This window comes from Prinia subflava, chromosome 1, assembly GCF_021018805.1.
Source record: "Prinia subflava isolate CZ2003 ecotype Zambia chromosome 1, Cam_Psub_1.2, whole genome shotgun sequence".
Taxonomy (NCBI): Eukaryota; Metazoa; Chordata; class Aves; order Passeriformes; family Cisticolidae; genus Prinia; species Prinia subflava.
This window is the reverse complement of record NC_086247.1, coordinates 60,838,048-60,860,435: the sequence shown is the minus strand read 5'-3', so window position 1 is coordinate 60,860,435 and position 22,388 is coordinate 60,838,048. Positions and strand designations below refer to the sequence as shown.

The window sequence follows — 22,388 nt, the reverse complement described above, 5'->3', positions numbered from 1 at the left end:
ATTTCTCTTAGGAACTCTCTGGAGAGTTCATAAGCCGCAGTGTTCCCAGCAGCAGCAGGGCATGTTCTCCTCAGCCACTCCAGCCATCCCAACCAGAATCCACACATGCAGTGCTGCCTCCAGCCTCCTGACACACGAGAAGTGAGAGGAGGCATCCCGAGAAGCCTGACACAGCACAGCTGCCAAGGCAGGCTGCGGGCTCTCCCATTAGTGGCAGATGACAGCTCACTTATTTGAACACAGACAAAGGAAAGTTCCTGCAGGACTGGAAGGAGGAAACAGCTGTCAACTATTTCTTGGATTACAGGGATAAACATATTTCTAGCAACAGCTTTAGGCTATGTAACTCTAAAATCCTGAATAGAATTTGAGGTATTCTTGTACCAGGAGAGGAGTGATATTAGAAGGCTTTACAGTTGAAAGCTTAAATCTTCCCTGAAACAAGAAATGCATCTTCTGGTATTATTACAGAACTCAGCAAGAGCCAAAATAAACAACAGCATCACTTTTTGAGAGAGAATACAGAGTATTCTAGAGTTTACTGAGTCTTGCTTTATCTGGGAAAGAAACCAGAAGACACTGCCTGCCTTTGTTAAGCCCCTGAATGGATGTCTTAATCCAAATTTCAGCCTCACTGAGCAGAGTACAAATTAACTATCCAGAGGGAACTATATGAGAAAAAGAGGAAGAATGAACCAACTCCTAAGCCTAGATGAGAAAATAACTTCCTTTGAAGAACTAGCTTTCTCATTCTGGCACTATGAGTGATCCTGCTGCAATGGAAATATAGAAATGTTTCTCAGAACAAAAGAGGATGTAGCCTAATTTTCTCAACATGGCATTTAATCCTGTGGATAAAAAACAGCAAAACTTCTCAAAATGGAAAGTTACGTATGGAAACTGCACTGAAGAAAACACACCAGATCCACAGAAAAGGCAGACAAAATGTAGAAGGATTTGTGTGTTATGTTTCCAGCTCTCTGAATGGGAATTCTGTGGCTTTAACCTCGAGGGAAGGAGCACAGGCCATTAACACAAATAAGAAGAAAGAACTAAGCTCAGTGAGTCATAGCCACTATGCAAACTCTGCCATACATCTGTGTTTTCCCATGCTGCTCCAAATCCTTTCCTCATACCCTTGCAAAGGACAGGATGCCAAATATGAGCAGATCAAATTGTGTTTTTCCACCATGGGTTTCTTTTTCTACATGAAATTGTACCCACTTGGGACTAGAGTTGGCACTTGAAGAGGAACCAAACAGCATCCCTGGGACTAAAATTATTCACTAAAATTTCCAGGTCCTTCAAACAGAGCCTCCAGCCTGCAGAAATGAGCTTCTGTGGGAATTCCAGGGCTAGATTGGAATAAAGAAAACAAGTGGTCACTTTTAATACATCCCACCTGCTGTCCCAGCAGGCTGAGGCATGAGCCCTGCTCACTGGAAGGAGGCAGGAGGGAAGAGCCTGCTGAATCTCTCTCCAGCTGAGGGCTCACTACAGGCTGTCAGCCTGACCAAAATTCAGCTCCTGGGGCACCCAAACCAAAGGCTCTCAGTTACATACTACACTTACAATCAGAAAATATATGGAGTAAAATAGTCTTCAAAAATGTAATAATGGAAAAGGGTTGAAAGCCTGTTTGCTGACAGAGTGGGAGATATTAGTGGAAGTACATCAGCCACCATCCCTTTGGTGTCCAGCCCCCTGCTTTTGCCCCCACAAAGAGGAACTGCTGTGCAGAGTGCAAATGGCATTTTTCCACTTCCCTCACCACAGCTGGGCTGTGGGCAGACCTCTCTTTGGGTGGGACAAACTAAGGATAAAGGTGAAGCAGAGGGCATTGTCAGCTTCCTTCTCTCCTGCCACAGACCCACAAGTACCACTAAAGACAGCTCCACAGCAGGGACACAGGGAGCAGCCCAGTGCCAAGTCCTGCCTCCAAAGGGACAGCACACACCACCACAGTCCTTTACTCCCTCTGTGCCCACATATGCTTCCTGCTCTCAGCACACATGGGTGACTGCAAACCACCAGCCTGTCCCCAGGGAGCCTGGGCTGGGCTATGCTGGATAGATTTTTTATTTGATTTGATTTGATTTGATTTTGATTTTTTTTTTTTTTTTTTTTTTTTTTTTTGCTGAGGAAACATCAGCACTTTTGCAACCAGATGCTCTGAGCCCAAAGTATTTGAGACAAGTCACTTACCATGTGAGACAAGAAGAGAAGAGAGCTCACCTGATTGGTCATAGGATGCCCATGCTAGGTTTTCTCCACAATTCCCGTTAGCAGACTCGGAGCTGTGCTTGAGGACCCTCGTGGTAGCCAGTTCTTCTGCATACCTAGCACAGGAATACACACATTGGGTCAGGGACCACAGCTGCAATGAGCAGAAAGGAGGAGGAACAGGAGGAAGAGAAGGATAGGCAAGCAAGGAATTGTGCTGGAAGATGACGGGTTTAAGTCAGGTTGCAAAGCCCTGAAGCCAGAGATGCTTTAAGGTTACACAGATCTATGAGTTAGACAAAGGAAAAACATCTTCCCTGTCCTTCATGAGCATCTATATAAATTCTGAGGAGGGTCTAGAAGAAATCAAAAGGCAGATCCCCTTGCACCACATATTAACCAGCACCTGGAAATCCACCGGCCATCCTTAGCCACAGCTGCTGGTGGAAAGGGAAGTACCTACAGCAATTGCTACAGGAATCACCTCCTGGTGTTTCTAGGTCTCTCACCGGAGTAAATTAAATGTTTTCAGTGAGACTGGGAAAAAACCAGAAGTGGGGATTCAATCAAAGCAAGTGTAAACCCCCTACAATTACAAATGAAAGAAAAAAATGCCAAATGCAAAAAAGAGAAACATATCAGGCAACAGGATGGAAGAGAAGAGGATCACATGGAGACTCTGAGGCAGCAACTGTGTAAACCAACATAGGGATAAGCAGCACTGTTTCTACAGAATTTGACATGTCTGCAAGTGTGGGATGTATTTTATTTTCTCAGAACAATAGGGTTAAGAAGAACATAATGGGTAAAACGATTACTCTCTCTTTATTCAGCATTGGAAAGGCTTCAGTACAGAGACAGGAAAATTGGAAAGACCATTTGTTACTTCTTATAGTGGCAACACAAAGAGTCATAAGGTTGTAGATTTAAAATTCAAGTGAGACAAAGCACTGCTTCCACACTGTGCAGCAGAAGCCATTGCCACAGAACAATGCAGACACCAAAGCACACGTGAGTTTGAAAAAGAGAGAGGCAAATTCACAGTTTATGGATGTGGAGAGGAATCTTCACAGCATATTAAACAACAGCAACAAATAAATGAGGATACAACTCACTGCTTAGAAAAACCATAATTTCCAGGATAAATCTGTAATTTCCAGAAGATAGTGGGAGAAGCATCACATTTGTTTTGTTCTACTCCTTCCCTAATCATGAGTTACTGTTGCCATGAATTTTCCTGGTTTGCTAAGCGTTCATATTAAAGGAGAAACGTGCAGTTTCTCACGCTGGTGAATTGTAAACACAGGACCATGTTTTGTAAATATTGGCAATGTTATGAATACTTTCTCCAAGAGAAGGGGAGGCTGAATGACAGCCTCCTGGACCAATGTGACAGGAGAGGTGGCAATACCCTTCTCCAATCCATGGTCACCTTGACACAGATATAAAATGGAAAAATAAACTAAGGGCAGGGTCTTCTGCCCTGCTGCTCTGTTGCACCCAGATCTGTGTCCCCAGTCTGTGTTCCTGGTTGGGCCTCCACGGTGATAACTGGCGCCTATACGTGGTCAAGTTGCAAGCTAGTGAGGAAAGAAAAAAGAAGAAAAAAAAAAAAAAAAAATTCTGCCTTCTACAGCTGCAAGAAGAAGAAACCCACGATGTTCTCAGAGGAACGATTGATGATGGAACTGCTCCACTCCTTTTTGTTGTCCTGTGACGCTGACTTAACCAGGAAACACGTGAGAGAACTGCTTAGCTGGGGAAAGAAACTTGGAATTTTTTATACTGCTGAAAAGGCACTTTATATTGGCCCATGGAGAACCCTGGGAAAAAGCCTTTTCTCTGCCGTCCTTGACGGAAACTCTAAGGCAGGCACTCTTTTACGGGCATGGACAACAGTCTTCCCACTTTTAAAAGAGGCTGGGGAGGACTTTGAAGTTGATTCTGGGCTTTCGACAGGAAGCAGGACTGGCTCCCCTGTGAGCTCCGTCGCTTCTGACGAGGATTGCTCTGATGCAGGGTTAGAGCCGATGCAGGAGACCCCCACCCCCATGTCGGGGGTTGGGCGCGCCCAGCGGGGTTTTTGGAAGGGCTGGGAAGCTTTTTTCGGTCCGCTCCCCGCGCGGTTTGCCGGGCGGGGAGCTGGGGTGCCGAGGGGGCGGAGCGCTCGGCATCGGGTCCCACGCCGAGCGCGGGGGATCGCCCGCGCCGCCCCGGGCCGCCGTGCCGCGGCAACCCCCCCGCTGCCCGCCACCGCTGCGGGGTCCGCCCTGCAGCTGCCGCGCGGAGCCGCGCCGCCTCGGGCCCCCTGCGGGGAGCCGGGGGGGCCGCCGTGCGCGCCACACCCGGCGCTGCCGGCGCCGCCCCCTGCCGCCGCCTCCCCGGCCCGCCCCGCCCCGCCGCGACCTGCTCCGCGATGGATTCGGCAGGCGAGCCCGGCGGGGACGGCCCCTCCTTGCCCCGTCCCCCCGCCGCGCCAAATGCTGTGCGCGGGGTCGCCGCCGCCGGCGGTCCGTGCGGCGCCCGCAGCGGCGCCGCCGCCGCCGCCCACCGCGCCGCGCCCCGCCCCACGCGTCCGGTGCCGGTCCGGCGCCGCGGGGGGAGGGCTGGGCGCAACGCTGCCCGCTGCTGCAGGGCCACCCGCGATGGACAGCCCCCCCGCGCCGCCGCGCGGCCCCGCCGCATGCCCCCTCCGTTCAGAGGGGACGGGGCCGAGCGCTGGAGCCGCAGAGCTGCTGCCGGCTCTGGCCCCGGCCACCGACCCATCGGCTGATGGAACAGGAGCTGAAGGCTGTGGCCGGTCGGCCACGCCTCCCTGCCCAGCGCGACAATCGCCCCCCCGCTCAGAGAGGAGTCTGAGCGAGTCACTGTCCCCCGCCCACCCCCCCTACGGGGCCGGGTCGGCTGTGGGAGATGATAACGGGGCAAAAGCGTTGTCTGATGTGCACGCTTTCCCTGTCGTGAAATCGGATGAGAATTTTAGTCCTGCATTCCAGCCAAACCAGGCTGCTGACCTAAGAGAGCTGCTGCCTGAAGATGCAGCTTTGCCCGAGCCAGTTCAGGGACCTGTGGACGTGGGTCCGCAGCATCATAGCCATGATGACCCATCATGGGCAGTCCCGCTTCCCTTATCAAGGGACGTGGCAGAAGATAATATAAGCTTCACTGAGGCAATTCAATGGATCAGTGCAGAATTTGAGAATCTGATCTTTCCTTATGTAATAAGAGGTCTTGCAACAATGATGCTTGAACCTCAACAGGTTTTTACCTTTGAAAGAAATTGGAAATTCCTAGCTGGACAAATGGCTGTCGAAAATAGCCACCTGCCTCGAGACGATCCCTTGTTTGGGGTCGGAGTTGACCTACTTATGGGGAGGAGTCAATATGCTTGCCCTCATGTGCAAGCTGGCCTTTCTTTCATGGTTTTAGATTCGTGCAGATACATAGGGATATCTGCATTGATAAAAACCAAGTTATCCTTCTCCCCAAAGGAAGACTTCTTAGACATAGCACAGAAGCCAGAGGAAGCTTTTCCTAAATTTATAGTGCGTCTGATGGATTTTTTAGAGATGAGAGTCCAGGATAGCACTATAAGAATGATAATTTTGGAGCAATTAGCAAGAAGCCATGCTAATTCTGCTTGCCAGAGGCTCCTGGAAACCATTCCAGAGACTTCTACTGTCCTGGAGATGGTCCAGACCTGTGCAGTTCTAAACACCTGTGATTCTATGGTGATTACCCCAACAGCTGCTTCACAGCCGGCAGAACAGAGGCAGAATGCTGGACATGAGACAGAGGCAGATATTCAGCCTAGTGGAGAACAGGAAAAGGAGGCACAGAAAGTGACTCCCTTGTTTTTCTGCGCACAAGGTGTGGGTCCAGACCATACTGCAGAAACTTGTAAAGCAGTGGGTCATGCTGAGCCCACGCCAAGCCCGAAAATTCGGAGGCGAAGAAAAAGACGAAGACGTCAGGGGGACGAAACAGTTTCCCAAGCTCTAGAACAAGAGCAAAATTCTCTGGCTGGTGTACAGCCATCATCTCAAGTGTAGGAAGTGTTGATGTTGCCACATAGCTACGGTCAGTTTTCCTTGGACCTTGCAGTGGGTTTCTACGTCCACATCCTATGTTGCATGCATTCTTTGAGAAAAAGTCAATTGCTCAATTTGTGTTTTTTAAGTTCTCTATCCTCAGGTTCTGGGATCTTTGCCATGGAGGTGGCCGCTGAAAGTCTGCTGAGCTGCCTCAGGTGCATTGGACTGATCCTGTTTGATCCTGAAACCTTGTGCATCCTGTGCCACCCTAGTGCCACCCATCAGAGAAGCCTCTTCGAGATCTGATTGACATGGACACGGACTGGCATCCTCTCTTTTCCTATATGGCCTCCATAGAGACTTTGGATCCTGTGGAGCTGCTGGACAAGGACTGACTGAAGCAGTGTGATGCTGAGAGCCAGCGGACTGTTAATCATGGACTCAGAGGAATTGTTTGCTATGGCTCAGTTTTATGTATGGTAGCCATTGTGACCTCTGTGGGGAAAGGGCACGTTGTTTGGGGGTTGTGGTTTTGGGACAGAACTTTTGGGGTTCAGAATTTTCAATTGAGTGGTTAGATTTTTCTTGGAATGCTCCTGCCTTTTGCACCGTATATTCCCTTGTATCTTATAAAAATTTAAAAATATGAGGGTGTTGGTTGAATTATGTTAGACTATGCTCGAGATATTTTGAGCAAGTTATTGCAAGGGGTTCAGGGTGAAACCCTGGGTAGCAAAGGCAGAATCAGACCAACATGTAGCCCTCACACCGTCACCTAAATGAAGGTCGGTGAACTTTATACAGGTTTTTTTTTCTTTCTTTTTTCCTGTCATAGAATTGTTCATTTTTCTTTTTCTGTTTTCTTTTTAATATACTTAAAAGGGTGAGATGTTGCCATGAATTTTCCTGGTTTGCTAAGCGTTCATATTAAAGGAGAAACGTGCAGTTTCTCACGCTGGTGAATTGTAAACACAGGACCATGTTTTGTAAATATTGGCAATGTTATGAATACTTTCTCCAAGAGAAGGGGAGGCTGAATGACAGCCTCCTGGACCAATGTGACAGGAGAGGTGGCAATACCCTTCTCCAATCCATGGTCACCTTGACACAGATATAAAATGGAAAAATAAACTAAGGGCAGGGTCTTCTGCCCTGCTGCTCTGTTGCACCCAGATCTGTGTCCCCAGTCTGTGTTCCTGGTTGGGCCTCCACGGTGATAAGTTACTGCATCTGCCAGAGAAATTAATTTTGTCCAGCTGAACATTTTGACCCAGGCTAGTACTTCAGTCATAAAAGATTCTATTTCCTTTCTGCTCTAATCCTCCCACCAAAACAAACAAACAAACAAAAAACAGTATTTAGCTACATCCATTAATTTAGAAATAATGAAAACTTGTCAGTTGTCAGTTTGCCAGATCCTGGACTAGAGGATCTTTAGATGTTATCTCTACAGTCCTGTAATTTTTCTCAGGATCCTCATATCCCAAGTTAGAGGTAGGACTGGTACAAAGTACATATTGGAGATGGATGAAGCTACCAGGGATTTGAGACAAAGGATGATTAATTCACTCAGCTCAGGCAGTTGAAAGCATGAGATTTTCATCTGAGATCATCACCCTATGCTTCATTACAGTCAGAGACAGACACCTGCTGAGGCTGAGTCATCTTGTGTTAAAGCAGGGATCCAATAGTCAGTTCACCTGTCACAATAACTGGACCTGAAAATAGTAGGAAACATACCATTTTCAACACAGGTACAGAAGCACAGAAAAGCACCCAGAGATACATCAAATACAGACCTACAAAGGTCTGTATATATAGGATATACCCAAAGAAAAGGTGAAGTTCTTTTAATTCAAGAATATGCAAAATCTGTCTTGACAAATATGAGATTTCTTAAATTTCATGTTTTTTATTCAGACCAAAACATTTATTGTTCTTGTTATCAATCAGTTTTACCTCTCTCTGAACATGTCTTTTAATTCTTACAAGTTAAGTTATAGACCTCAATCAAAGAGAGGTTTCCTATTGCTGTTCATCACAGCAGGGCATCAGCTGAGACCAAAGATGGCTGTGAGGAATTTCTGAAGGATCTAAAAATACCCAGCAAAGGCAACAGCACACTTGGAGATAAATGTGGAGCAATGCAAATTTGATAGAATAATCTGAACTATTCATACAAGCCGACTTGTTCAAACCAAGTGTTGCACTTTTGAGACCCAACAAGTGCTATTGACAAGTCAATGAAATCTCCTCCTCACTGTGAGCATGAAAAACAGAAACAAAACAACCTTATAAGAACAGAAGGAAAGCCCCTGTAGATTACAAGGTTGGTGAATGAGTCACTGGCATTCCATGTCCTAGGAATACTGTATCCAGTTATAATGGTGTCTCAAGAAAAAAGAAAAAGAAGGAGGAAAAAGGGAAAACACCAAGATTTTTCTTACTGTCAGAGGTCATATCCACATACTATTTACATGGTGTGTTGTACAGCACAGCACCTGGGAGAAATCTAGGAGCCAGGAACCTGTTCATCTGTGTGACATCTGTGTCCCATCATGCTGGGACAATAAATCAGGTCCTGGAAAGACTACAGCATCTCTGTCTCCCAATCACCCAGCACAGAGAAGTCTGCAAGATTGTGGTAGAAAGCTAATGGGAGGAGATCTTATGTCTAGAGTAGGGATCAATCTGCCCACCATGTAGTATAATTTATCTTCTGAATAGTTTATCAGCATTTACTCCTTCAGTTATCTCCTTGGTACTGGGAGGATCACATGAAAAAAAAAATTGAGGATTTCTGAATCTACCTTTTTGAAAAAGATTGCTGTAAAGAGAAGGGAATTAATCTGGTTATTTTAACTACAGCAAAGAGGACAAGCAGTATTGGACTCAAATTTCTGTAAGGAAGACTCAAGTCAGAGAGCAGGAAGATGGATCCACTGTATGTCAGATTGAGAAGAAATTGTGCAGACTTCAACACTGGGGAAGAGGCAAGATGTTTCCTTCCTGACAGAACAAAGAACATACAATGTTTTTACTTTCGGGGCTGGGAGATAGATAAATTAATCTGAAATTATTTCCTCCTGATTCTACTGATCTTAGACCAGTCATCACTTCTTACCGTGAAAAAGTTCTTTTCTCACTATTTCTGCAGGAGTAGGTATTCTCCAGCAGATGACAATTCTTGACCTGAGAGAAGAGGTGGTGAAGCAGGTTTTAAACAACTGCCCTCTGCAGAGGATGCCTACCAGTGCAGACAGATGTAGCCCACAGCTGCAAAAGGCTCCAAGAAAGACTTACACAGTTGTGACTACAGAAGTCTCCATGTGATCAGCTACTGCTATGTGATCAAAAATGAGGGGATGGAAGAGTAGAGTCCCTCACTTTCTACTCAGTAAGTCTTCTCTGGTTATCAGCATGTCAAAAGGCAAATATCTTTGCAGTAAACACAGTCAAACTTAACAGACAAAAGTGTCACAAATCTCATTAGAGAGAGGAAAGGACTGAACTCACTGTTGGGCTCCTCTGTTTAACTTCTTGCAGAGTTTTAATGGGGGGACTCCATGTTTCTTCCTGTAGTCATTGTGTACTTTCAAGACTTCTTCAGCAAATTGTTTGGAAGCTGAAATTAAAAAAATTGGAAAGGTCTGTCAAATACAGACATTTGTGAAGACACAAAAAGCATATCATGTACTTAAGCCACTGGTGCAGGCTGGACAGGAGAACACAAGAGTACCACCCTCATTACCTGGCAGCAGGATGAAATGAACCACTGAAGACTTCATCCAGAAACAAACTCTAACAGGCACTCCCTCTGGAAAGCTACAGACTCACCAAAGATTGAGGAAAACTATGATCCTTACTGCTTTCCTCAATAGCAAGGTGATTTAAGGTAGTCAGTCAGTTTGTCAATTTAAAACAGAAATCAGTGTGACTGACTTTCATTTTAAGCTATCAGGGCACTGCATCACCAATTCAATCTGAGAGTAAGCAACAAATAAATCCTTCATGGAGATGCATTAAAACTGCAAATTATTGTCCCTCTATGCCAGAATTGTCTGTATTAGTCGGGGCACCACCTAAAGAGAATGAAGATACTAAAATGTTTAGATCTTTGCAAGTATATTGAAACATGCTCTATTATTCTAAATCATTTTATTGTACAAATTCATAGAAGTCTCAATATGCACGTTTATTTAGCTCATGACAAATAAATGTTCACAAACAGCAAGTGGTAAGGAAAGAAACAACTACTGTGGCATGAGTTTTTATATTTATTAATGATTCATCAGCTTCATTTCTGAATATCCCAATTAGCATGACTACCATCATTTTCCTTGTAAGACCCTTCAGAAACCCAAACAGAACCTATGACTAGAAAGTGTTTCCTGTTGTTAACCTTAGATTTCTCAACTTCCTCTCACTACTTGATCCTAACAAGTAAAATCAATCAATCATTCTCTGCTGCATTAGCATTATTCTCTTCTGCTGTTTGTAATGATGCACTTTCCCACAACAGAGCTGTCAGTTTGCACACACTGCTCTCAGAACATTTTCCCAAGGTGATTACCCAGCTCACTCTCATGCTTTAGGCTGTTCTTGGAGTTCTCTCCAGTTTCCTCAGTAGTGCTGGGATAATACAGCAGTCTAAAATAATCTCAGTATCCAATGCACATAAGAAAGCCCTTACAGTTTCATGCAGTACTTTAAATCTTTTGAACACAGCCTGAAGTTGGGTTGACTCTTTCCTGACCAAAGTGTCATTGTGGACATATATTAATACATTCTCCATAACATGCTTCCAGGCTCACTTTTTTGGTATCAGTTTGTTGGTATAACACAGCAACAAGGTGACATCTGCTCACCACCTTCCTCCCTCAATTTTGTGTATCACAAGTTGCACATCATCAAAAAAACAGGTACCTCCATTCTGGTATTCAAGCACACAAACTCCTTTTTGCTAATGAGCCTGTCCCTTCACTCTTGTTACCATTGCCCACAGCTCACTGATTCTGTCAGGCCAAAGTCCCAAGCCTCTCATCTGCTCTGCTACAGAGGCAGTCAATTTCTGCAGCATCTATCAGAAGTCACTGAGGAAAGCAAGCCTACATCCAATTCACCCCCTTTCCTGATGCAGGTGCTCCAAGTTTCCAACAATGTTAATAAAGCCTACAAATTTAAGACACTGAAAAACACTGCTTTGAAAGTTGCATCACATACTCCAGACTACTTTTTTTTGCTTTAGACCATGCTAAACTTGTGGCTGTTATCACCCAGAATTAATATCCAACCCACTCAGCACTGAATAGTAAATAAACAATCTGACCTGCAAGTATGGAAGATTATATCCAAATCGTTTGCTCTCAATGACAACATCAAATTGAAATTCTAATTAAAAAAAAAAGTCAAATGAAATACAGATTTTGTCAGTGCTCAGTCCCTACATTAACAGAAATACTGCTCTGTATAATAATGTAACTCTGTACTAACTTTTTGACTTACAAAGGGTCATGGACAAAACCGAGTTGCTTCTAGCTACAGCAGGCACTTCTGTGCTGTCCCTGGAGAACCTCCATCCTCCCCTTCCCTCAAAGGTGGCTGCTACAGAAATGCTTATCTTCTGTGACTCAGGCTCATGTGCTAACCACCTCCCTCTGTACGGCTTCTCCCGTGCCTGATGATGTGAGCAGAGGGACGCCCAAGTGCCAGATATATTTCAGATTTGCTTCAGAGTGCATGTTAAGTTTTTCCATTTCACCAGTGTTCCATACACTGAGAAGCCAGGCATTAAAAGTGAGAGTTAATGGGAGTTTTCAGGCTCCCACCCAAATGGGAACAGCTGTGGAGACATACTTCTTTCCTTTCATGTAAGCTTCTTGAAAAAGATCATTTTCTACTGCCAGAGAGTTAAGTTTGGTCATGAATCATTACACAGTTTAATAAGTAAAACAACTGAAGGTATTAGATACAGTTGCTTGCTTCTCAATATTCAATTATTTGCCTCTATTTCTTCTGGAACACTGACTAAGATAATGGCAGCATGTGACGATGAATTTCTAGGCTATGATGTGGTACAGAGCATACCTTTGAGCTGTTATGCTCTTGGACTTCCAGTTTCATTGATCAACTTTGTGTGACAGGGAAAAATAAGCAGAGGAATCTAAGTTGTCTTTTCCCATCATATTTGTTTTTCAGAGAATTCTATTTCTCTGTTCTCACTGTCTCTAAACAGTGCCAATCTACTCAGTCTTTCTTGCATGAAGAGCTCTTCATGCCTGAATCCATACAGCCTCTTTTTAGAGCCATCTTGTCCTGCCATTTCTGCCTTAGTTTGGGCATCAAAACAGTGGTGAGTTACCCAAACGTGTTCCACAACACGAGCTGCCCTGCATCACCTTTGCAGCTGTCATCTGCACCTCCTCCACTTGTCTTGTGGAGCCGCAAGTTGGTAACAGTGAATTGTTCCACAAAGCACCAAATCCCTACACTGCAGAAATGCTGTGGGTAGCCTTTACCTCAGCACTCAGGAGGCACATTATAGCAGGCACACACATGACTAGCAAAGCAGGCATACATTTTTATGCCTAAGTATCCACACCAGTGACTCAAAAATGAGCCCTGCACCAATCTCTAGAGGTATTGTTTCTTCTCAGTGCTTTTTGTCCTGTTGTTTATGGATTAACCTTCAATGGTAATGTTTTACTTTCCAAAACTACTAAATTTTTCTATTTAGCCTTCAAATAATTAATATATAATGCTAGGAACAAGAGAGAATTGGGACTACTCAGTCTAGAGAAGACAAAGCTTTGGGGAGAACTTATTGTGCCCTCTGCTTAAAGGGGGCTTAAAAGAAAGATAGAGGCAGACAATTTATTAGGGCCTGTAGTGACAGGACAAGCCGTAACAGGTTAAAATAAAATAAAGTCGATTCAGACCACATGTAGAAAGAATTTTTTTATGATGAGGGTGATGAAGCACTGGCACAGGCTGCCCAGAGAGGTGGTGAAGAACCCATCCCTGGAAACATTTAAGACCAGGTTGGATGGGGCCCTGAGCAACCTGATGTAGTTGAAGATATACCTGCTCTGGGGGTTGTATTAGAGGACCTTCAACAGTCTCTTCCAACCCAAATTGTCCTATGTTACTATGAAACAAACCTCATTCAGAATCCTACACAGAACGGCACCATTATGAGTGTCTCAGTCTCTCTGAACCATGACAGAGGCCTCAAACTCTCCACCCAATGGGTGCATTAGGGGTAAATTGAGATCATGACTCCACCTTTCAATCTTCCCCCAAAAGTAAATAACTAGAAATGTGCTCATAACAGGACACTGCGTGTTACTTCTATGTTACTCTTTCAGGCCCAGAACCCAGGCAGAAAGGAACTGTCCTGCTTCTAGCCAGGCCAGGGCTAATTTTGCAGTAGCCAGGAGGGAGCACAGCTAGGACCTGGAAATTATTCTGTACCACCTCTCATCATTTACAGGGATGGGGGAAGGGGTCTCTTCCATGTCAAGGTAGCGAGGCATGATCAGGTATTTCAGGCTCTGAGTGGTAGTGAGCCTTTGCATATGAATCGCTCACGTCTTGTACATTTTTCTATTAATATTGTTGCTGTTACTCTTTGTTTTCTTCCTGTTTCCAGTAAATTGTTCTTATCTCAACACGACTTTACTTCTTGTTTCTCCAGTTCTCCTCTCCAGCCACCCATGGGTAGGGAGAGAAGGGACTGAGAGAGCAGTGCATCAGTTGGGGTGGGTTCAGTGGGAACACTAATTTGGAGAATACCATTCCTAAACTGCAACAGAAGCCAAGTGCCAGAATACATGGAGAAGACACAGGCAAAGTAGAGAGAAAACACGTAAAAGGTAATCAAGTAACTGTTTAAACACTGAGTTTAAAGCTCTGCTTTAAAACTGAAATCCCTTCAGTCTCCCTTGATTCTGCAGCATTGCTCTACTCTATAGAAGTAGAAGTGGGTTATGGAATAAGAATGCAGCAAATACAGCTTTTAGTATGCCCAACAGGTTTGTGGAAAAAAATAATTAGAAGCTTTAGGGAACTGTAAAGTAATTACATCAAAAAGTCCTTTGTTACTGTCCCAGGTAACTGATACTTCTATTGTGACAAACTTCTCAAAGTATATAACCAATGGAAACAAACAAAATTCTTAAGTAAAACAGATCCCAGCTTCTAAAGACCACATTTGCATCTAGATTCTTCTAATAGTCATTTATTATTAATCTTTATCCACACTTGAAATGTAACTGTCTGGAAATCATCCCTAGCTGAATCTTTCACTCTCAGAATAGCGTTCTCCTTTTATGGAGAAGTGATGGATGTCAAACTGATATGAGAAATGTTAAGAAGACAGGCATGTTCTACTGCACTTTGGCTCAGCTCTTTAGTTTGAAGCCACAAATGCTTCAGGGTGGTCTCATGCTGGCTGGTGTCTGCAGCAACACAGGGAGTGAATGTTCCACACTTCTTTCTCCACGTATTTAACTGCACTTTCTTGCCCCCCATCTGGGAATATAACATCTTCCAAGACTGGCCCTTAATGCTATATATCATTTGGGAAAATGGATCTGACATTCCAGCTCATGAATCATTTCCAGCCATAAAAACTGATCTCCCTCAGTGTTAAACTCCCTTTTTCTCTACCATAACTGGCTGGTTGCTTAGAAATATACAGAAGAAATGAAGCCACGTATAAATCCCAGGGGAAAGGAAAGATAAAATCATACTGTGTTTAGAAAGTATTGTATCCTGGGTGGGGTTTCCTTGTCTCCTTTTACACAATCAAGAATTCAATAAAGGGGCAAGGTCTCCATCCTATACAATAGGGATTTATGAGAGGTATCATAATTGTTGGTACATGATTTCCCTTCCAAGCTGAATTACCCAGTAACTTTACTAAAAGCTAGAAGAGAAAGTATTGCTTATGGAAGTGAAAGGAATTGGGAGTTATAATTAGATACTAGTTTAAATGGGAGTAGTTTCCTGGAACTACATTCTTATGTTTGCTGCTCAAAATAGCTTTCCCTTCAGCTCAGGAGATCTTTCTTCAGGGAGGAGTTTCTGTGATGTTTTTCAGGATCCAGTTTTGCCTGAACTTTTCTCACACACCTGCTTATCACTGCAGTGAGCTTCAGGACAACAGTGAGATGTCTGAGTTATCTGGATCTGATGGACAAGGATCCTGCTTATTTTAGTATCTGGGCTTGCTCTACAGCGAACAGGCAACTTAACCTTGCATTACCTGTGCCATGTGATGTAAAACACTCTTTTCCCACATACCCAATTTGGGGCACGTGGCCTGAGAATATGAAGCTGCCAATGCAAGGATGTTTTGGTGACGTTAGTCATGTCACTATTTGATTGCAAATCCTATTCTTGCTATAATAGAGAGTGCTGATTATTTCCTCACTTAAGGCCTTTAATAAACACTAAGGCAATTGACTGCCCTGATTAAAAAGGAACACCTGGGAAACTGGAGACTGCACAGCTCTGAGAGGCAGCAGAGCCTTCAGTGATACAGGCATTTAAAAAACAAGCAGCACTAATCAGCAGTCTTGAGGCCTTGAGCACCCACAGAAGCAAGTTTTCACTTTCACTGGAGGCAGGGCTGTGAGAAGAAGTTCTTGGTTTGTTGCCCCTGACTCCTCCAAACTGACCAACAGTCAGAACAGCAAGCAGTCACCTCCATGGAGTGTTCATCTTACATATGGTTGGAACTCACTGCTCATCCTCTCCAGAGCAGCCATTCCTGGCTTTGCATGAAAGACAATCAAATGTGGTGTTATTATTACTATTCTGCCAGGAAGGACACCTGAATATTGTAATCATGCCACACATCCACAGAGACAACATTTGTAGGCAGCTAATGTGTATGCTGCTGTCTCTTTTAAAAAGACTGAGACCCTCCCATAAGAAAGACCTTCTGTTCTTAAGTCCAGCTGCCACAGAATTCCTAGGGCATGTGCACTTCCAAATACAAAGCCACAAGTGACCTTCTTGTGTTATAATCACACTACACAGAAGTAATTCATGTAATCTTCTCCATCTCTTCTTTCCCCAACACTGTATCTGCTTAGAGTTTATAATTACAGAAATTTATTGAAGAAAATGAGGCACAACTATATTCATTAATGAATAACAATCAGTTTTTTGAGTCAGAAATCAGTTGTTATGAGTAATTGAAAACAAGTAATTGAAATGGAGCTACTTTTTTCTGGTCACCTATTCATATTTTGGGTGCTGCATGTCCTTATGCTCTGTGGATGGACAGTAACAGACAAAACTTGGTTTTTACTCAGTGCCAAGTTCATTTTACATAGCACTGCTAGCTCTGTGACGCCAGCCAAAGTCTTTGGCAAGTGAAGAATTTTGCAAACAAGAACCAAAAAGAGATAGAAGAACTATCTCATGTCCCCTGGGATATGCTCCTTCATTTTACACCTCTACCATTCATGTTCTATCATGGTTTGGGGCAGGCATACCTGAACTAGCTCCAATATCCTCCCACCTTGCTTTTCTGCCAAGGACGTCCAAGACAGCTGTGGCAATGCTCAAAGTATGTTTACTTATGCACCTCCCTGAGGCATGGAAATACGGCCATGCACATTTCTTCTGACCACTGATGTGTGTGAACTCACCTATCCAGTAGCCAAAGTCAGGCAGGGAGGGACAGAAAGTTTTCCTTACTCACATTTACTACCAATTATATCACATGTTTTTCATCCCTCTGCTCAACAGGTTAAATTCCAGTTGTCACAATTCAAAATCTTTTTTAAAGGTATTAATTTCATAAAATCACAGATTAATAGAATGGTTTGGATTGAAAGGGACCTTTGAATGTCATCTAGTCCAATCCTTCTGCAATGAGCAGGGACACCTTCAACTATACCAGGTTGCTCAGAGCCTCATCTGACCTGACCTTGGATGTTTCCAGGGATACATTAAATGATGTTTACAGCGACCTAAACAGGCCCATATTATCTTCCTACACAACACTCCAGACTCCTATCACCTCCTCACATCTACTTGCACAGGAGCCAGTTCTGCACCAGGGAGATTGGGCACCCACACAGCCTCACCTCATCCCCCTCTGCAGGGCCACTCAGCCCAGCCCTGGCTGGTCTTCAGACCCTCACAGACTGGGCAGAACTTGCCTACATCTGCCTGTAGAGACATGCCTCTACATGTAGATGTAGAGACAGCCTCCAACTTATCTTTCAGAGAACAGTACAGCCTCTACAGAAACAGAGATCTGACATAGCCTTCTGGCCTGTTGAGATAAATAATAAACAACAAAATAGTTAACATCAAAATATTTGTTTTCTCATAGTTTTTTCCTGCACACAGAGCAGCAACAGAAGCAAATTCAAACCCAGGCAAGACAGACACTACCAACTGTACTGATAGAAAATGCAGGGTTTGCATGTTTCCAGTAATAAGATCTTTCTTCATGGTCAACTTTTTGTTTGTTTGTTTGTTTTGTCAACACAATAGCATGGGAAACCTTGGTTGGTATCTCAGTTACTGCAGACCATGACATTCTATCTTATTCTTGAGCCCTCCTCTCTTGTTTTGGTATTTATCTGCCTTGAACATGAGGAGCTAAGGGTATAATCTAGCAGTGGACAGGAGCAACCACTGTTGCAGGGCATGGCTGCTGCATTCTGCTCCCCCACCAAAACCCTGATGGCTCAACAGACAGGTAAAAATTGGGCCCAGAAAACACTGCCAAAGCCTGACACATTCCGGGAAGACTTTTTTTATCTGCTACTTACTGAACTTGAACCCAGCGATCAATGTCTTTTGCAGACAAAAACTGGAGATGCAGGGTTATGAACTGAATTAACTTTGGTTTTGAAACATCATTTCCCCACCACACCTCCAGTTCAGTTCTGGTGTCAAGAAAAAGACAGTAACTTATGTTGGCAAGTTCTGCAAATGTCCCAATATTACCAAATGCAAAAGCTCTGTTTCCAGCAGTTCAGAACAATCCATCTTCCCTATTCCCACCAGTCCTGTAAAACCAGACAGCACAACTCTTTGTCATTTTGGCAGCTTGGGAGAATATAATTTCTTAGAAAGCAAACAGGTCACTTGTCTACTATGCCTGTACTTTTGTCATGACCTGCCACAGCTGTCTCTTACCAGTATGCTGAAGTACAAGTCAGCATTTCAGCTGAAGATATAGCTCGTTCTGCAGAAAACACAGTCCTTTTTACTGTTCTCTGAAGAGGCATCTTAAGAGTTAAAATCTAGCACATGCTTCTAAATGAGATTGAAACCAGCATGGAAAACTGTGCTGAGTCTGGTTCCTGTCTCTTTTCCTTTTGTCAAAACTCTTTCTCAGCCCCTCTTTGTTTTTTCGTACTGACTCAACACGCAGAGCAGTCTAACTCCCAGCACTTTCTCTGGAGTCCCACCCACATTTGCAGAAGAGGGAATAAAAAGGAAAAACGGCAAAAAATTTAAACCAAACTATAAAAAGAAAACCAAACTCTATAAAATGACAGAAGTATTTACTGAGCCTGACCTCGACTTTGACACTGTCTGCACCCACTTGCCAGAATAAAGAGGGCTATTCCCCCGTGGGGAGCAAGTGAGGCAAGCTTCCTTCACCCACCAGGTTGAACCCGGGGGCAAGTGGGAGAAATGAGACTTTTAGCAGCCTTTCCTACCGCCATCCCAGCCTCTTCAGAGCCTCCCACTGCTCAGCAGACATCCACGTGCTCCGGAGCGGAGGAGTGGAGCTCGCAGCCAGCTGCTTTCCGAGCCTGGCCTGCAGCTGCCGGCAGGGAGGGATGGAGGGATGGATGGATGAATGGATGGATGGATGGATGGATGGATGGATGGATGGAGGGAGGGATGGCCCCGGTGCGGTGGGGGCTGCCCGCAGAGCCCCGGCCTCGGGCACAGCTGCAGCGGGGTCAGAGCCCTGCCAGGCCGGGCGTCTGAGCAACAGGGCAAGGAGGAGCTGCCAGCTCACCATCCCCTCCTTTCCTGCAGAAATGCTCATCCCTGTCTTCTTGGTTACAGCTCTCTGGGGTCTGCGGGGACGGCTGCCTGCATCCCCCACTAATCCAAATGGTGTCTGAAAAGAGAAGAGCTGGGGGAGAGCAGAGGGGGTCTCTGTGTTTGGCTTAAGTATTTGCAGGAGTTATAACCACGGGAGGCATTTTTCTAACCCTGACAAGGAAGTTTCGGTATGAATTTGGTTTCATCAGCATGCAGCTTCCAGGGAAGAAAGCTGAGTCAGAGGTGCCGATGCTTTCAAAACTCAGCTCTAGCCAATGAAACTCAGCGGTGCTAAGTCTCCAGCTCTGACACTTGGAATGAACATTGCTTCAAATATAATCTAACAACCAGTAATACAACATAATTGCAGAGTTTTTATCGAAGAACTGAGATTTCCAATACCAAGTTTTCTTTGCGTGGGGATACTTAGACCTCAAGATAGATCTACCAAAACCAAAAAGTTAAAGAAACTGCTTATTTATATTAAAGTAGAGGCCCCACTTGTCATGAATTAGAGCATCCTTAAATTGAACCTTCAGGTAATCTCTCCCTTAATCTTTCTGACCCAGGAGAGGAGCAAGGAATCTCTTTTGAGGTCAGACAGATCTGTCATGCAACCTGTTACATGTTCATGTACCCTAGTACAGAGAAATTTGTCTGCACCACACCTTCAGAGTACTAGAGTGGAAACCCACTCTGTATTTCATGAAAAACACAGAGGAAGCAGTACTCTGTAAAACAGCTGCTCTCCCCATTCAAAGGCAAGCCACACTGAATGATCTCAGACAGGAATTTGAAGACTTCAGTGAACTAGAAAGGGCAGATGGGATTTAGTCAATAAACCAATTGTCAGGACAGTTTTATGATTCATCTAAAAATATTGCACACAGCTCAAGGACAATAACCTGGACCCAGTCTAACATTGGCTTGAAAAATGTGACACAACTGACAAAACATTTTTAACATGAACCTAGATCTCAAGTTCTATTTGTATAACCACTTAAGGATGCAAACATTACCCAAGCCTTGGCAAAGGGAGTTTCTGGTCTGTCATTGCTCCTAAGTTTGTAAAAATCAACTAATGTACAGCAATAAATGTGCAGGAAAAAACCCCCACATGATGGTAATTGCCTTATGACTGATTCAGCAATTTGCATGTATTAGAACAAAAGGAGATTTTTATTTCTTTGGGGATTGGGAGGTGCACAGTGGAGTATCTCTACTGCTTTTGCCCAATGTGCTTTGCTAATGTAATGTACAGGCACTACAGTGATTTGGTATTTGTGCTTCTTATTATGTTACCATGGGAAGTGCTGAACTTGATACTTCACAGCAACTACACTTATTTAAATTGTTATATGGTTATTTATCCCAATCTAGCTGCCAGGATATGAGTCCAAACTCAGACACTAGCAGCTGGACTTGCCAAAAAAAAGCAGGTGGTTTGTCTGGACTGGGTGTCACACCAGTAAGCCCTCTACAGTCACTTTTGCAGAAAGCTCTGATCTCATCTAGCAAGCTGACCTTTAAAAATAAAGAAAAAAACCTCAATACACCCATGCTGAGGCCCTTTAAAGTGTTACTCACACAAAGATTTTCCTTAAGTTTCCCTGAAGAGGCCTATAGTTTTAAGTACTAGGTTTTGCTGAGCATGTCCCCATATGTGCTGTTGACACATAGGACAGACAGACAACATGCCACCAGGCTCTGATTTACCCCAGAAACAATGCTCTAAGAACAAGAATAAAAAGTCCCATCCAGTTTTGCAGCTGTTTCAGAAATTCAGGACAGTTTTTCACTCATGGCCTTAACAGGACAAAGGTGGAGAAAACCCGGGGCACCGAGCCCTTCTAAAGGTCTCTGCTCCTTGGCAGCTTTGGAGAAACTTTGGAGAAGTCTCTCCCAGTCTCCCAGTCCAAACTGAGCAGGGCACACAGACAGCCAGCAGCAGTGAGGAAAGAAATGACAGCACATGCAGCAGCAGCGGGGAAAGGTTAAAGAATATTTGCACAGCTGGGGAGAGACTTAGGAGCTGAGCAGGGCTGTCCTCAGTTAAATGGTAACCAAATTTTACATTTAAATCCTTCCAACAGGAAGGGTGATAAAACTTACCCCCCTCTAAGCATCCTGCTGCTTATCTGCAAAGCTAGTAAGTTTTGTCAGACAGCAATAATAACTTTAAAGCTACAGGTTTCATAGTCATTTTTACAGCAAAGCAAAAGTACTTTAGGTTACAAAATACAAATATGAAATACAACTACCTCTGCACCGTGCAGGCTGAGGAGGGGGGTCGCTTTTCTTTTCTTTTTTTTTTGAATCCAACCCTTTGTCAGAGAGAAAGCTCCTCCCAGGCTGTGCCATGCACGAATGAAAGCAGCCTCCTCCGAGGGAAGCCACTGAACGCTTTAGCAACGCTTCCCAAGCACAAAACCAGGCATGGACTTTGTGCGGACACACAGCCAACTGCACGAAGGCATTTGCTCACCTGATTTCCCCATGACCAAGTGGGTTTCTTTTTTTTTTTTTCTTTTTTCTTTTTTTTTAATTTCACCTGCTTCCTCCTCTCTTGCTTGAGTTTTGCCGCCGAGCGCCGGATGAAGTGTTCGCAGTTTCAGCTCAACTTCTTCATTCGCCTGCGACCGCTGCAGGAAAAAAACTCAGCAGCACGAACCCGCTACCGACCGCCCCTTCTTGAGCGCTGGGATAAGCCTGCCCATGCCTTTATAAGGCATATGGGCACTGCTCTTTTTTCATGAAAAGATCCTGGTTAGGGTCAGGAGCTATTTATCCTCCACAGTAACCAAGCAGCTCCAAAACACCATATGTTTTCACATACCATTTTAGCTTAGTAATCGCATCTGTCTTCTGATAAGAGTAGGCTGTGAGAAAAAATTCTGCTGACAAATAGTTCTGCTGCCACAGTGGTATAGCCCAGGGGCTAATTCATACAGCTAACTGCTGTTGAAGTTTTACCCACTTGCTGTACATAAAGTTGAAACAGAAAAGTGATAAAGCACTTTGAAATATAACTACATTTGTATGTCTAATATGATTCACTTCCTGCTCTGTTACAACATAATCTGTAGAAGGTAT

At 44.3% G+C, this 22,388-nt stretch overlaps 1 protein-coding gene across 4 annotated transcripts in view; it reads right to left on the bottom strand.

The window, feature by feature from the left end:
- The window catches only part of GLIPR2 (GLI pathogenesis related 2), a 29,052-nt gene extending 6,674 nt beyond the window's left edge, over positions 1–22,378 (bottom strand). Inside the window, exons 1-3 of one of the 4 annotated variants that reach the window (XM_063397891.1) lie at positions 21,781–22,378; positions 9,774–9,882; positions 2,206–2,339 (exon numbers count right to left, since the gene is read on the bottom strand). In XM_063397891.1, coding sequence (XP_063253961.1) covers positions 2,206–2,339; positions 9,774–9,882; positions 21,781–21,793 — 256 coding nt within the window. In that variant the 5' untranslated portion in view covers positions 21,794–22,378. The other 3 variants (XM_063397879.1, XM_063397884.1, XM_063397901.1) reach the window with 3 other exon arrangements.
- Positions 22,379–22,388: the final 10 nt, after the last annotated feature.